General features: G+C 43.9%; 1 protein-coding gene across 12 annotated transcripts in view; it reads right to left on the minus strand.

Moving 5' to 3' along the window:
- Positions 1 to 15,955, minus strand: part of NTRK2 (neurotrophic receptor tyrosine kinase 2) — a 346,251-nt gene that overhangs the window by 273,069 nt on the left and 57,227 nt on the right. For 11 of the 12 annotated variants that reach the window (XM_014827013.3, XM_070496002.1, XM_070496003.1 and 8 more), the window contains 2 exons: positions 5,499 to 5,534; positions 2,658 to 2,758 (listed from right to left, as the gene is read on the minus strand). In XM_014827013.3, coding sequence (XP_014682499.1) covers positions 2,658 to 2,758; positions 5,499 to 5,534 — 137 coding nt within the window. The remainder of the gene's footprint in view (positions 1 to 2,657; positions 2,759 to 5,498; positions 5,535 to 15,955) is intronic. The other variant, XM_070496004.1, reaches the window with a different exon arrangement.

Consider the following 15,955-nt stretch of genomic DNA (forward strand, 5'->3'; position numbering starts at 1 on the left):
CTTGCCTCCCAGCGACCCAATCAATTCAAACATCATTGAGATACGCCAACTTGGGGCTTGCATTTAGCATTTGAGTGCAAAAGAAAAAACTGAAGTTGGCATATATTTTTAGTAACTGGGATACATACACATCTGTGGGCTTAACAGATGCCGCTCGTATTCCTTCTGTATACGAACAACTTTCTCCCACCAAGAATCATTAAGCGGTTGGGTATGAGAGTAACAATGGAGATGAGTGTGCAAGGCAGGGAGGGGAAAACATGCTGCAGGTGTCTTAGCATGGCCTTTGTCCTTGCCACTTCAATGCAATGCACACAGCCCGCTGTGGGAGCGCATGTGTGTGTCTCCACAGACTGAATGTGCACATTTTGAGTTGCAGCTGAGCTGCGTCTGTTTATGAGGCTCCCCTTCCCACCCCTGGCCCTGGTTTAAACACAAACACATCTCTTTGTTACTGCACCAGACCCCTCACTCATCACCCCACTTCCAATCTCTCTGTTCTGCATGCAGCCATTCTACCATGTTCATCGTTAGTCTAACCCGTCTACAGTTCTTACTGAGGACCCCGGGGGCCAGGCACTAGTCTAGGGACTAGGGGTACAGCTGGAAAAACACTGACTCGGTTGCCTATACTAAGAATCTTATGAAAGAATCCAGGAAAGGGGAAAAGACATCAAATAAGTACACAAATAAGAAAAGTAATTACAGACGATAATAACTGCTCAGAAGAAAATGAAGCAGGTGATGGCTGCCTGCTGACTATCCCAGCTAAAGCCATGTGATGACTGACAGGAAGTGCATGCCTTCTAGAGGGAGCAGCATTATAAAGGCTGTGAGACAAGAGTAAGGCCAGAACATGCAAGAGGGCATTAAAAAAAGGTGATAAGCAATGAGAGATGTGGGAGATGAAGTCAGAGAGACAGAGGAGGGCAAGGTGTGTGGGGCCTTGTGAGCCGCCATGAGGAGTTGGGCTTTTATAATAAAAGTTTTATGACAATTGCATTGGGAAGACTCTGAGGAGGATAATAAGAGTCATCCAGTTTGTGCTCTAAAAAGGTCACTCGGCCTGCTGTGTGGAGGAAGGCAGGAAGATCACAAGAGTGGGGGGCGGGGCACATAGGAGGCTGCAGAGTCTCCGGGAACAAGCAATTGTGGCAAACTTTCCCTGTAAAGGGCCACATAGTAAGTGTTTCCAGCTCTGCAGGCCATACAGTCTTTGCAGCAACTACTCCACTTGCCATTGTAGCACCAAAGTAGCCACAGATGATATGCAAACAGACATGACTGCGTTCCAATCAAACTTTATTTATGGACGCTGACATTTGAATTTCATAAAATGTTCACGTGTCACAAAAATCACTCTTCTTTTGAATTTTTTCAAACCACTTAAAAATGTAAAAACTATTCTTAGCCTGCAGACCACATACACCCAGGCGGCAGCGGCATGGGGTGGCCTGTGAGTGGCGCTGGGATGGGGACACAGGCAGCAGGTGGGTTAGGAGTGGAGGAGGAGGCGGGGCTCACAGCACGTGGGATGGAGAGGGGAGAAGGCACAGAGGCTGCCCAGGCTCTGCTGGGAGCCCACAGCCCACAGAGCAGCCCCGCCATCCTGGCATGGCCTCCGACATGCAGCGAATCCAAGCCCCTGCCCTGTGTTCCCAGGCCTTGCGACCATCTGCACCAACCTTGCCTCAGCCTGCCGCCCTTCTTCCTGCTAACCTTCCCGTCAAGACTGTTTTCCAGTCTGCAAGCTCTTGTCCACCCACCCAAAATGCCCTTCCTTCCCGTTCCTTCGTGTCTTACACAGGCCGCGCAAAATGCTGCCTGTCCCTCCAAGATGTCTGCGGCTCTTGCAGCAGGAAGGAGCGAGCACCTGGCTCTGTTTCCACCTTTCCCATCACATTCCTCAGCCTCTCTTTGTGTTTTAGGTGCTAGTGTTCATTGACATCTCAGGTCTCTGAACGAAGTATGAGCTCCTAAAGGAAGACTTGGTATTTAGCTCATAATTTTATATCCTCCCACTGCCAGTCCCTTCCAGAACCTACTAGATTCCTTACATTTGGTGGGCACTGAAAGTTTCATTAAAATATTTAAGGAGGGGGCCAGCCCCTTGGCCTAGTGGTTAAGTTCAGTACACTGTGCTTCATAGGCCTGGGTTTGTGGGTTTGCAGGTTTGGATCCTGGCCACAGACCTACACCACTCATTAGCCATGCTGTGGTGGTGACCCACATGTTAAAACTAGAGGAAGACTGGCACAGACGTTAGCTCAGGGCTAATCTTCCTCAACAAAAAAAAAATTTAAGGAGACAGCTGTGAAGCTGTGGAAGACAGGAGTAATTATTCATGTCCCTGAAGGAGAAAGCTGATTTCTTGCTCATCTAGATAACCTTTCGAAGGACAGGTACTTAAAGTAGGAACCACTAGCAATTAAAGCGGCACACAAGAGGAGAAGCAATGAACTCAGAGGCTACAGTTGACCTTTATCACTTCTCTTAAACCTTTCGATCAATTCCTCCAAACTTCAACGTCCTATTTACACCTGAACGATAAACATGTTTTGTTGAAACACATGCACTGAAGCAGCTCTCCTCTTCCAACATTGAAGCCTCCAGAGTACTCAGAGCCAATCTAGGAGACAGCTCTTTACCCCACTCACCGAGAGGTGTTCCCGACCGGTATTGTCAGCAACGTCTGTGGAAGGGATGTTGTTACTTCTGTTCGTGGTGTCCCCAATGTCATTTGCTGCAGTCCCATAATCTTAAATTGGAGAAAAGGGAAAGAGAAGGAAGCATGAAGTTGTCATTAGGCTGCCAACAAACACGAGGCCACAGTTTGACCCAGAATGAAGCAAGACAAATGGCAAAGATTCCAAACCACTGACAGCCTGGCTGGGGAGGAGCAGGACCTGGCTGTTGAGTTAAATCCATTGTAGCATAGAGACAGCGTGATGCCAAAATTGGATGCAACCTACATCTTTACATCACTGTTTTGTTGGTCAGATTCTAAACCAGGTTTAGAGTTTTTCTTTGCACATAAGAATATAGCCCTTTTTAATGAAGTACCTAATACAAATGTGAAAGAGAATCGATCATCTAAGAGCCACAGATTTGTAGACCTGGAATGGTTTTCAAGAGATTAAGTCTAACTGCCAGTTTTACAGCTGGAGAATGTCAGCTGAGGAAAATTAAATGACTAGTCTAAGGTCACCTGAGAAGAAGGTGGCAGAGCCCAGACATGAACCTAACTTGAAATCAGCAACACTGATTCCCAGGGCAGATGCATCTTATTTGAGGACGAGGCAGCGACTCGAGATGAAATGTGGAAGCAGCATCGATGTGGAACTTGGGTCCCCATAGGAGCTTTTTTGAAGAGTTCTGAATCACCAATATTTCAGATTCAGAATTAATAGATAGGGAACTGCACGAACACAACATCTAGAATTGTAAGGATATGTTGCCAAATTAGCATGTCTCAAATGTAGCTGTCATCTTTTGAATCAATTTTAGTCTACATGGATCAGGATAGAAATAAGTGACTGATTTGTTTTGTGGATAGCCAAAATTTTATTAATAATATTACATATAAAAGGTCATAGAAAATTCTTGGTAAACTATTGCAATACTGTTTATAAATGTTTGGTATTTTTATTCTAAATAGATATCATGCCTTCAATTTCCATCCTAAACAAACAAGCTCATCAAGTGAGCCTGGGCTCAACTTCCTTTGGTAAAATTATCATGTTGGCCTCAGGGCAACCAATATAAATTGCATTTTTATTAACAGTGTTCCTTTGAATGTGAATGAAAAGCAACAGAAAAAGCATCTATTTTCTATCAGTTTGCTGTTTTATTAACTCCAAAACTACATTCTCACCATTTCCATTTTGAATATATTAAAACTTAATTTCAAGCACTAAGAGCGAGCATTTATTTGCATATTTTTCCCACTTCATATTAAATCCAGCCACTCATGCCAAATTAAATCCTTAGAGAATCTATGGTTTAATATCATGACTTTTTGACCCAAAGATCCAAAGTGGGATCTGAACTCAATAGGAAAATAACATTTTTAATGTCTTGAAGTTACTGCAAAGAAGTCTAAAGCATAATTTTAAAATGTAAAATCACAATTTAAACGTATTGCTCTGTGACATGATTTGAGATGCTCTTCCTTTAAACTATATCAAGACAAATAAAAACAAAAATACACAAATCACATGCAGAAAAATCATCCAAACCACAGTGTGAAGGATATGTAGCTTAACATGCACAAAGTGGGTAGAGACAAGATAATTCCCCAGTTAAAAATAGCTCAAGTTAAATACACACACATATAATAAACATATAAACACAGAATCATTTTTTAGAAAAAATAAAATGTCAATGTGTATATATAAATATAAAATTAAGGAATAGAATATTCTATAAAGTAAAGGTATAAATATAACATTTTAGTTCATCCAACTTTTAATCAACCTTAAATTTCAAGCCAAGTCTTGAAATTTAGACTGCCACTTGCCCAAACAGAAGCCTCCTAGTCATGAAGGTTGTTTGAAAATCTATTAAAGATGGGTTTTCACACCTAGTAAAACATCCCCGGCATTCAATTAAAATAGCAAAATATAGATAAGGTATTCCCTTAAAAGCTAATACAATGGACCTTTTGGTTTCTCCTCTTCCACATTCCTGAAAGAACCCCATTTTATTTCAAAGGTTTACCACATCCTCCTGGGAAGCTGATCTAAACTCCAGGGGTGGGTCTAGTCAGTCAAGGGTTAACCCATGGTTCCTATCAGTAATAGAGGCAAGAGCGGCCCATGACCCAACTGGGTCTTGAATCTGATTCCAGGAGGGCTCTGTGCAGGTTGCTGGGGAAGTTCTCTTTCTTCTGGGACACTTTCAGGAGCTCTCCCTTTTCTCCCATCCATGTGGATGACAGCACAGATGACAGCAGGGCTTCATCTCTTAACCATAGGGGGACCAGCCTTCAGTGAAGCCGGCATAATGGACAGGGGGTGTGGGTATGAAAAAAACTTGAGTCCTTGATGACATACTTGAGCTGCTGGTTTAACCAACTCTAAAGCATGCCCTGCCTTGGAGGTTCCTGCCTGCGAGCCAAACTTCCTTATTACACAAGAAACATAATTTTGAATTGAGTTTACTGTCATAGCCAGAAACTGATACACCTCCCTTTTCTTGGTAGTCATAGCTTTTAAACAGGTAATTAGTTCCCAATTACGGAAACAAAATGTCTGTTACAGCAGAATGGATTTACCACTTCCAAGAACAGAGCATGAGAGAGAAAATGCTATTTACAGGCACTGGAAATATCAAGGGAAGACAGCCGTCAATATTGAATGATTTTTGAAATATTATTTGACCCATGTAATGCTTGAGGTGTATATTTAACTGAGCTTAAAGGTCTTCTTTTAGTTGATTGATTTCATTCTAGACAAACATTTTTAAAAAATACAAAATAAAGACAACATGATAGCTACCTTCATAAATTACATCAGGATAATTTGGATTTGTACCTAAAAAGCAAAACAAAGCAAAGATTTGTAAGTATGCATTTGGTGTTAAAAAATTACTAACTTAATACCCACTAAAATGAGCTAAATATATATTGAAGTTTTCGTGACTGAGTAGATTGTTTGATAGGACAGGCAGATAACCTGAAATTCTTGGTTTGCTTCATGTTAATTCTGTTCCCTCCCAGTGCCACCACCTCTACCCCTCTGAGAAAGAAAACAGAAGAACAAACGGAAATCGCAGATCACTTTAGCTGAAAAAACTTCAGCAATGAACGAATCATGAACATTTCTTTTTTGCACCACTTCTGTTTTAAAGTGGGCCATTTTAATTGCAATTTTGCATTTTTGTTCCAGAGACAGATCATTTCTGTACCACTTTTGCTATTCTCTGATGGTTTGGGGTTATGTTCAAACTATGGTGAGGCAGGTCGATTTGTGTTCACAAACATATCATTAACCAGCCTGTATAATGATATTTAAAGCACAATTTTGTTCTCCCCTTAGTCTTTGGTGGGGGGGGGGGTGTCCAAGGCTAAATAAACCCTTTTGTTTGCCCTAATACGACACAGAAAACTAAATGCTGTTTCTCTGTTGAAATTGTTTATGCATAAGAGATTATAAATAAATGTATGTCAGAAAGAAACACAAAAGTATACCCACTTAATTCTTTTGGATGACTCTGTAGTCATCAAGATAATCAGAATATTCTATTTTAGAGTATTCCCATGAGGTTTGCAAAAATATTTTTAATCTTTTTTAAAAAATCACTGTCAACAACAACTGGTGGCAAAAACATTTGCTACTTATTCTCCAATCAGAACTAACTGGTCTCTATACAAAAGCCTACTTGGAAATAAAATTAAATTTTGATATACCATTTAAGTGATTACCAAATGAATTTCCAAAGCTGCCTCCTAAGCTATTGGTCCTCACTTACCATGTGAAGAAGTAAAACTTGCAAACCATACAGCTTACTCAGTTCTCATTTCACTTCTGAGCCCTTAGCAGAAAAATACTATTTAAAATAAAGTGAAACTTGAGCCAATTTTCTGTTTACATATTCCCGAGTGAATAATAAAGATTAGTCTAAATGAAGAACCAAATAAAAGTGGCCTTAATGTTCAAATGAGAATTTTAACACAGAGCAAGCAGAAGAATACCCCTTTTAGCAGGGAAAACTTAAGTAGATGGCTGTGCACTCCGATTCAGGGATGCTGAATCCTGAACCCATTCTTTGCACAACTCCAGGGGGCGCCATTCAGCCTACAGTCTATGTGAATGGCACTACCTGAGACTGTGCAGTGCACAACCTGTGCAGTCACATGTGATGGCCTTGCATCAATTCATGCAAAGTCATCAAATCCAGTGAATTTCAATTGCATTTTGAGTTTTATTATCCCAAATGCCATTTCAAAGTAGTTTTGAGTTATAATATGTCAATATGTATTGTCAGAATTATTTGTAGCTGATGTGACACCCTGAGAAGGCCTTGAAAGCTGCCCTGCCGTTTGAGGAGTAATTGACTGAATACAGGAGCAGGAAATCCCAGTGGCAGCCCTGGTGCTGCCATTTGCAGGGTGCCTGCCCATCCTCTGAAGTCCTTTCCCTTTGCAAAGTCCCTGGACCAAATGGCGCCACTCCCTGTGAGGATTTCCTACCCCTGCTGAAGGAAATGCTTTACAACCCCAAGTGAGCAAGTCATTGTTTCAACTGCTCAGCAATCCATTACTTTAGAAGACCCCACTTTGGCCCTGTTCTCACCGAGCCCTTGACATACAGCCTGAATCTGCAAGGCTGCCTGCCCACTAGAGTCCACTCATCACTTCTAGACCTTGCTCCAGTTCCCTGGACCCAGAATTCCCTCCCCACAGGCCCCACACCGACTTCCTAGGCCTGGCCAGCCTTTCCCCTACATCCATCAGCCCACAGGTGGCCATAGCACCAGTATGAGCACCCTCTGACCCCAGATCCAAGGGAGGGGTGAGGGCTGAGGCAGGGCAGGTGGGCTGGGGGGTCCACACTCACATTCATGAAGCCTCTCATTTTAGATTCAGAGTCACGGGACAGGGGCCATGGCTGGGGACCAGCTCTACCAAAACCACTACATTCCAGCCTGGAACTCCAAGAGTCTGAGAATTCAATCTCCAAACCCAGCCTCCCAGGTCATCATAAACACTTTCGTGCCAAGGTAGGAGGATAGAACCCATTTTATTTAACAATTCATAAACTTGATTTTGTAAGTATTTGGGTGTAAGTACGTGGACGTTCATTGGTACTAGGGTGACCAACCATCCGCACTGCCCGAGACGAGGGGACCCTGAGTCATTGGACTTTATGCTTTAAAACTGGGATAGTCCCAGGCAAATTCTTGCTGTTTGCCCAGCAATGAGGGCCTTTCCCAGATGCACTTCTAGTGTAAACCGGGACGAGTCGGTCACCCTGATTCGTTCTCATGCCCTCAGGGACGCTGCACGGGTGAGAGGGGCGCCTGCAGTCACCACTCGCTTATACACACACAATTCCATGAGAAAGTAAAAAGCCTGAGGATTCAGAGCCAGACTCATGTAAGCGGAACACTGAAAGGGCCTCAGTGAAGGTGACAGGCGTCCAGGCTCAATCAGCTTCATGGCAGACAGGGAACACCCAAACACATTACTCACGCAGAGCCCCCAGAAAGATCTGAGAACATTGAATCAATGCAGTGTAGCAAATGCCAGGTATAGAAAAATGGGATTTAGGGTGGCATGAAAAGTAAGTAGGTTAGCCCATCCTCTGAATAAAGGTCATTTTCCAGACTTATGATTCATATCAGAGCATGCCTTTCCCACCACGTTCACCAGCAGAAGCTTTAGATCACATCACTCTATTTTCCTAACTTCATTTTCCCAGATGTAGGAGAAGCATTGTCACTTTTCTTTTGTTGTCAAGAATAGCCAAATTTAGTGCAAGAATATGAATCTCGCAGAAAGACACTGTGGGAGGAACAATAATGGGTTTTTCCTGTCTAGTATACTGAACTATGTCTGATGAGGGCCCACTCGCCACAAGAAAGAAATGCCTGTCTGTGCACAGAGGTTTAGGACGTCTGGCACATGGGAGGGTGCACAACCTAGAGGCTATGAAAATCAAGGGTCACATCACTCCAGCTGACCCCAGATCATTAAGTACAGTGTTTTGCTTCTAGCAACTTCTCAGTCAAGCCAACCTCCCATGATGTCTACATTCTAGTAGTGAGGTGGTTGTTAACATCATTTTAAATGCAGACACAGAAAACAAAATCACCATTGGCTTTTTAGACTTCTGGCAAAGGTCAGATTCTGAAAATATCCTACCATTTTTGTCTGATTTCTAACTGGTTCCTTTGACTTAGAGTAAATGCATTCTCTATGGATCGTCATACGCTGAAGGGAGGAACCTCTGTTGGAGATATTCACACTAAACGTGAAGGAGGAAAGAGAAACACTGGCTGTGAGAGAAAAAAGCCAACAAAGAGAGAAGGAAGGAAAGACCGTGACCAGCGTAGACTCGTGCGGTGCGCTGCAGTGCGGTCTGGGCGGGGTGATGCTTCCCTGGACCTTGTCCTGGTAGCTCTCATTCAGTGAGAAGCCTCAGGTGCAGGAGGTGGTGTCAATCCCTAAAGCTTCAGTCGGGCATCTCCAGAAGAAAATACGGGAATCCGAGGACTCCACTAACCCCACGGGCATTCCAAACAAGCAGCAGCCTGGTTTCTCCCGGCACAGCTCCCTCAGCGCAGAAACTGCAACTCCTCCCCAGCCAGAAGAAGACGCGCTGAGTGCAAATGTCTGCTTGTCTGATCGTCAAGTTCTGGTTTCTGAAAGGTTTGTTGAGCATCTCCAGGTGCTCCCTCCCATGTGCTTTGTTCTCGACCTAAGGCGTGTTGTCAGGAACCAGGGAAAGAGTACTAACAGGTCCGAGCACAGCCTGAGCTTCCCACTGAAAGGAGCAAGGAGACTGTTTCAGAGCCCCATGTGCACTCCTGACCAAATTCCGTAGATGTGTGACGCCTGCACCTCCGAGAGACAGACCCTAAGAGCATTTAGGCTTCCAAACGTGGATGATAAAAATCACTTTTTTCCCTCCACCAATATCAACCAAAGCACTTCCCCATCCTCTGAAGTCCATGCTAAATGACTCAAAGTCAGCACCTTTTGACTTCCATCTTTCCATCTCAGTTACAGCTCGTGAGTAAATCTTACGACTTTAGGCAAATCTTCATGAACAAATCTTTATGCCTTTTTAACTGTAAGACTCTATAGCTAAAGGATATAAACACTTGTAGGATCAAAAGAGATGTGGGAAGATAGGTCAGCTGACAGTAGGGTTCGCTTTCCATTCTGCTGCAAAGATAAAGATAACGATAAGGCAGGGAAAACATCTGTTTCCTTCCTGTAAGCTTTTAGTGTCTCTCTAATGCCCTAAGGGCAAAAAAAGGAAAGATTTTCCTTTCAATTCTATTTGCGGACTCCATTTAGTGTGATCTTGAAAAATATTTCAAAGAATTCCATATGATAAAGCAATAGCAAAAGATGTGTTCTTTTCAAATGAATTGCCCTTGCTTTGTTAACAGTGTTTTCTAGCTCATGGCAGTCTGCCTTTTGATTTCCAGATCCTTCTCCTCTGCCCTTTCTGAATGGTAGGCTGAACTCAGGGCCCGAACACATTGGGGGTTCCGATGTCTGGGTTCCATTTCTGGCTGGACCGCTAAGGTGCTGTGTAGCACTGGGGGCCTCTTCACTCCCTCTGTAACAAAGGAGTCTTCCGGACTGCAGGAGAGGATAATAGCATTGGCTTTGGCAACTCCTTGGGAGCTTCAGGAAGCATAATTAATTAACATTAGTACTCTTGAGGCGTAAAAAGCTATTTAAGTATAAATCTTAATTATCATGATTATTATGAGTCTATGGCCGAACCATACTCTTCTGGGTTATTTAAGGCAGAAAAGCAGGTAGAACTTTCTTTCCTTTCACTCCCAAGTCAAGAAAGAGATCATGACAAATGGCCTAAGGGACAAGTAGTGGAGGGCTTTATATTTTCCTAATGTGTAACATTTGCAGAAAGTTCCTCTCCCTACATTCTTTGGCCTAACTACACCAAATCTAAATCTGCCAGTTTGAGGGCAATTCTAAGCGCTACGGAGAGCTCTAGTTCATCCAAACGTCATGAATCTTTTGATAAAACAGCACGAATGAGAAGCTGTGGGGAAAACTCTTCCAATATTTATAGTTTGTTCCTGACGTGCATTTTGCATAGGAGAGAACTGCTCCCGAATTAGGAAGCATAAGTCACTAACTCCCACTGCTTGTGTGAATGAGCATTCTTGAGCTATGACATTCTTCCTGAATGAGTGGGCCATAAAGACACTCTTTATGTACTGCCTGAAGAATGAGATGCTTTAAAGCACCAGCATTTTATCATCTAGTGCTCTGGCTAGGTTTGTTCCAAGCCTCAAGTAATAATCACTTGGGTGATGATTTCGAGAAAAGAATCTACTCTTAAACAGTCAACATGTTCATGTTTGTAGAAATATCTGACCTTGAAAATTCTTGGAACTTGTGCTATCTGATCAGAAGATGCTAGCAAAGGCTCCAGGTTTCTTCCTCATAACACTCACAAGCAATCTCTCTGCCATTAATTTCTGCTTAAAAAGATGCCCTTTCCACTCCTAATCTCCACTCAGTCTCCATGTACACTTTCGTGTTCATGAAAGGACCTCTCTATATGTAGGATTGAATTCCAGTGACAGCTACATAGTGGATCAAGTTCACCTTAGACAAGTCTTATTTTGGGCCTGTAAGCTAAATAGGATACAGCAGAATCTTTGGAGAATCCTCAGATAACCCCTTGCTCTCTATGCGTGTGCCTGCACTGCTGTCTCCACTTTTTATTTACTCTCCCAAGCCTTCTTAAGTTACATCTTGAATTCATCCTACTTTTTGCCAAACCCAATTAGAGTGCATCTCTGCACACTAGCTATTCTATATTTTTATCATTATTTCTAGTTGATACCCTCAGGGAGTCGGTGAGGCAGTCTTGATGGATACCAATTCTTCCAGTGGCTCCCCCAGGCTCTGCAGGGCAGAAGTGAACTACTCTCACTACACAAAGTGTGGTCCATGGACCTGCAGCATCAGCATCATCGGGGAGCTGTAGAAATGCAGGCTCTCGGGCCCTTCTCTAGACCCATGGAATCAGAATTAGCGTTTAACAGGATCCCCAGGAGATCTGTATGGTCATTAACGTTTGAGAAGCCCTGGTTTACAACTCCATGAGAAGTTTTACCAAAGTCAAAAGGCCCCAGTGGGCATAACAGATGACAATTTTTCAGTGAAACATAAGGCAAACCTAAAACTGGCCAGATACCCAAATATTGAGGGGGATGGGTACTCATTGGCAGTGGCTGCAAAAGACATTAGAGGTAAGGGCAGGAGACGTGTTCTGTCACCAGTGGCACACCTCTAGGCCCCGTTCCATATGGGGCAGGGGAAGGGAAGGAGCTTAGACACCGGAGGGAGCTTGCATTTAGCTACCCTCTCTAGGAACCAAACTTTGACTTAGTTTTCTCCTTAATGGGCCAAGTCTAGAAAGCTCACATGTCAGGTGGCAGAGTCCTGAGGTCCTCTTCCCTGGGCATGTCCAAGCTTCCAGATAAGGGAGGATAAAGCCAGTGCTAAGAGAAAAGCAATTCTGGGAGGATAGTTTCTCCTTGATGGCTACAGAGTAAATACACAAAGGGAGGCGAGGAACGGATCTCTTCGGTATCACTCTCAGTGCTGACGGCAGCAGAGGGAACACAGCTCCTGCCTTCCTGTGTCAGGTACCATGCATCACTCTCAGACATGCTTATCTTCACAAGACCCTTCTAAGCAGGTGCCAGAACCCTACATTTTATAGAGAGGAAAGCCAGGTTCAGAGGTGGTAAGAAAATTGCTCAAAGCCACACTGGTCATGGAGGATGGAAATCGTACTTGAATCAGATCTAAATCTCACACTGACACCCTTCCCACCGGACCAGAGTGTCCCTTGGAATAGCGTGGAGGGCGCTGGCTAACTATGCTCGAAAGTCCAAGTTCAAGCGCCAGATGATGGTCATTTGGATCTATAGCTTGTTAACAGGAGTTTATCTCATTAACAGTAAAATCTTTCAGGCTCCACCTAGTCCACTTAATATTCTCTGTTCCACGGCCTCCACAAAAAGAGAACATTCAAAGGGATGCTTAATTCTTTATTGCCTACAATTTCCACATATCTTCAGCTGAATAGTGTTCCTTCCCTCCCTCCATGAGCAGATCCTGCCTAACGTGAGGACAGAGACATCCCTGGGAATGAGAAGCTGACCTCTTACAGCCAGGAGGAGGGCAACCAGGGGAAAGAAATGAAAGCCCAAGGCTTTCTCCCTCTTGTATCACTTTATGGGTAGTTGGAGTCTTTTATCCTATGGAGGAGGGCTGTGTTTTATCGCCCCAGTCACGAGCCTTGCCCTGCCACCTTCCTAAGCAGCAGGACCCACGCTGTCTCTGCTTTGTAACGCGCTACAATGGGTAGCCCAGCGCCCTCCGTTTCTCATACCTCCAACGAGCTCTGACATAGTCTTCAAAATCCTAGAAGTCTAGTATAACAGGATGTTAAACAGACTCTTCCTGCCTGAGTAACCGACACCACTGTGAATGTGAGAAACTCAGAGGCAGAATTCACAAAGGAAGTGGCTGAGCACTGGATCCATGTCCTCTGAAACATCTGATTCACATTGAGACTTTAAGAGGTCCCAGAGAGGAGAGAACGAGGAGGGACCTGTAGAGAAGTTTCTTTGTGGAGAAGTGTTGCCATTGCCTCCACACCACTATGGGGCTGCCAGGGCACCACTCTGAGAACTTGAACTGAGTTTCCTGTAGGTGGAAGGCTTGGAGGACAAGTGCCTGACTCCTGCCAGAGAAGGCTAAAGCAACCTGTGGTGGCAGAAGGCAGGTGGCATTTGGGTTCGACCTGTACCCCCAGAGGTGTCAGACCAAGGGACCATGAGTGATCCCCATAGGCCAGATGGAGGCAGCTTGGGAGAAAGTCTGTGTGGGGACTTGACAACAGGGCCCCCTGGAGGGGCAAAGGGACCCCAACAATACAAAGCTGCCTTCCTAGGTGCTGAGGAAGGGGTGGTTTCCACCAGGTGGAATCGAGATGCATGGGCTTATGTCATGGGAACTGCGGGAGAGGGTACTGCAGAGAGGCATCCAGGAAAGAAGGTCCATGAATCAGCATTGAACATGCCCAGGTCCCCAGAGCCAAAACCACCAGCAAGCACACTTCTCTGCCATCTGGGCCCCCTTCCACCTTGGCTGCAGAGGGGCTGACACCTCATTAGCAAGCCCTAGCCCGCATCCCCATACAGTCAGCCTGAACTTGGAGAGGAGAGGAGACTGGCTGTTAAATCACGTCCAGAGTTGTGATTTCTAAGTCAGATGCGACAGACGTTATTTCTCAATTGAGATTTTGTCTGCAGCTTAAAGTGACCAAAGGATTGTCTGTTACTCAACAATGAGCAAAAAAATCGTACTCAAATCAGAGCTCTCCTCCTGAGCAGTGACTCTCACCCTTGGTTGCACCTTGGAATCACTGGGGATCTAAAAATAAAAAACCCTGAAGACTCATCCAGGGGCCACTGAATCAGAACTGCTCAAGGTAGGCCCAGGAATATGTACTAAAAATGCAATAAAATAAAGCAATAATTAAAACTCCCCAGTTGATTCTAACACGCAAGGAGGAGCAGGATGCTGCTGCTCTCAGAGGCAGAGAGAACTCCTAGTGAATACATTTTAAGGGGACAATGGAAAACAAACGTGAAATACAATTTGTTTGATTGTCACAAGGTGTACTCTTGGGTGTGCTAGAAAGACAAAGGCTATAGTTCTCCAGATTTCATTTTGCAGCTGAAAGTTGCGTTTTGTGCTTTAAACATAACACGAAACTGACCAGAGCTGAGTGTAGTTCTACACGTGGGATCGGAAACCATCAATCTAGTTTGTGGAATCTGGGCAGGTCTTTCCTCCCTTTCGCAGTTACCAGTCAGGTTGCCAGCGATTAACAGATGGGGAAGTCACTGGCATGGTATCCGGGGTCCTGCTGGCACCTAAAGATCTGATGACACCTGTCCTTCCTCATTAGCACCCTGACTGGGTCTGGTGTCAGAGTCTGCAAGGTCCCAGCACTCTGGAGAGATGTTCTTTGGGGATCTTTACTGCCTGCCTCACATCCTCACCCGCCGTGGATGGCACTCTCTTGGCCTGGCTGATGTTGGCTCAAGGTCTCTCAGCCCCATGCTTCCTCCAGTGGAAAGCAGCGTCTGCGACCACATGCGGTGTTTCTATACCATACGGCACTAAAGGAAATCCCGACTGTAATCACCTCCAGTGAGTCTGTCCCCTCTCTGTTCACCCATTTTTGTTTTAGGGACTTCTTGTTTATCTGTTCTTATTTCTGTTTAATTTGGACACTTTTCATTCTCCATCTCCAAACGGAGAATGAATTCCTAAGCAAGGTGACCATCCCATGGAAATCTCAGTTCTGGGCTGAACGAGGAGCACGTACACTTAGGACGGCAGAGACGCCATTTTAATTCTTCTTGCTTCTTAGGATAACGCCCTGGCTTCACGGGGATCCCAGGCTGCCTGCTTCCTTGTAAGATAAGAAACTTGCTATGTCAAAAAAAGGATCTCATCAAAACAACTGGGGAAAAAAGTAGCTGAAACTTCTTATCAAAAAGATTTGTGAGAGCTAGACTTCCTCATCCATTACCATATGAGACGGCAGAAACACTGAGGAATATAAACCCTAACTTGACCTATTGTCCTTAACTTGGAATGTACCTTTAGACCAGCAGGGAAATGATATCTATATTTGCTATTTGTTTATTTTTCTTTAGTTTTAAAGGGGAGTTAGAGGGAAAGGAAGCAATTCTAAGAAAGGCCATTATCTGTAGGCTTTGGCTAAAAATCTCATAAATATCCACAAAGATTCTATCACACAAGCCAAGTGAGGTCAATCTCTAATTGGTCACAGTGCTTTATGGCCCACTAGGGCCATTTATATCCACTATCACCCTGGGCCAAGTCTCTTTCATTTCTACTTTCATTTATTACTCCTTGATAGCTGGTCCTTGAGTAAACACTTACCGAGGAAAAAAATCAGTCTTTTCTAAAAGCAGATATTTATATTTTAAAGACCTGATAAAAACAAAAAATGAACAAGAAGAGGAAAAGAAAGGAAAGGAGAGAACTTCTTTATAAAATTTAGCTTCGTTTTTATTTTTGATAAATAAATGATTATTTCTTTTAAAGGGAATATTTGAGAGACTCCAAGTTATTCTTATGCAAGAAAACAATTCTTTCCTATCAGTAGCAAAGTTAAAACTA

This window comes from Equus asinus, chromosome 23 (genome assembly GCF_041296235.1).
Source record: "Equus asinus isolate D_3611 breed Donkey chromosome 23, EquAss-T2T_v2, whole genome shotgun sequence".
NCBI classification, from domain to species: Eukaryota; Metazoa; Chordata; class Mammalia; order Perissodactyla; family Equidae; genus Equus; species Equus asinus.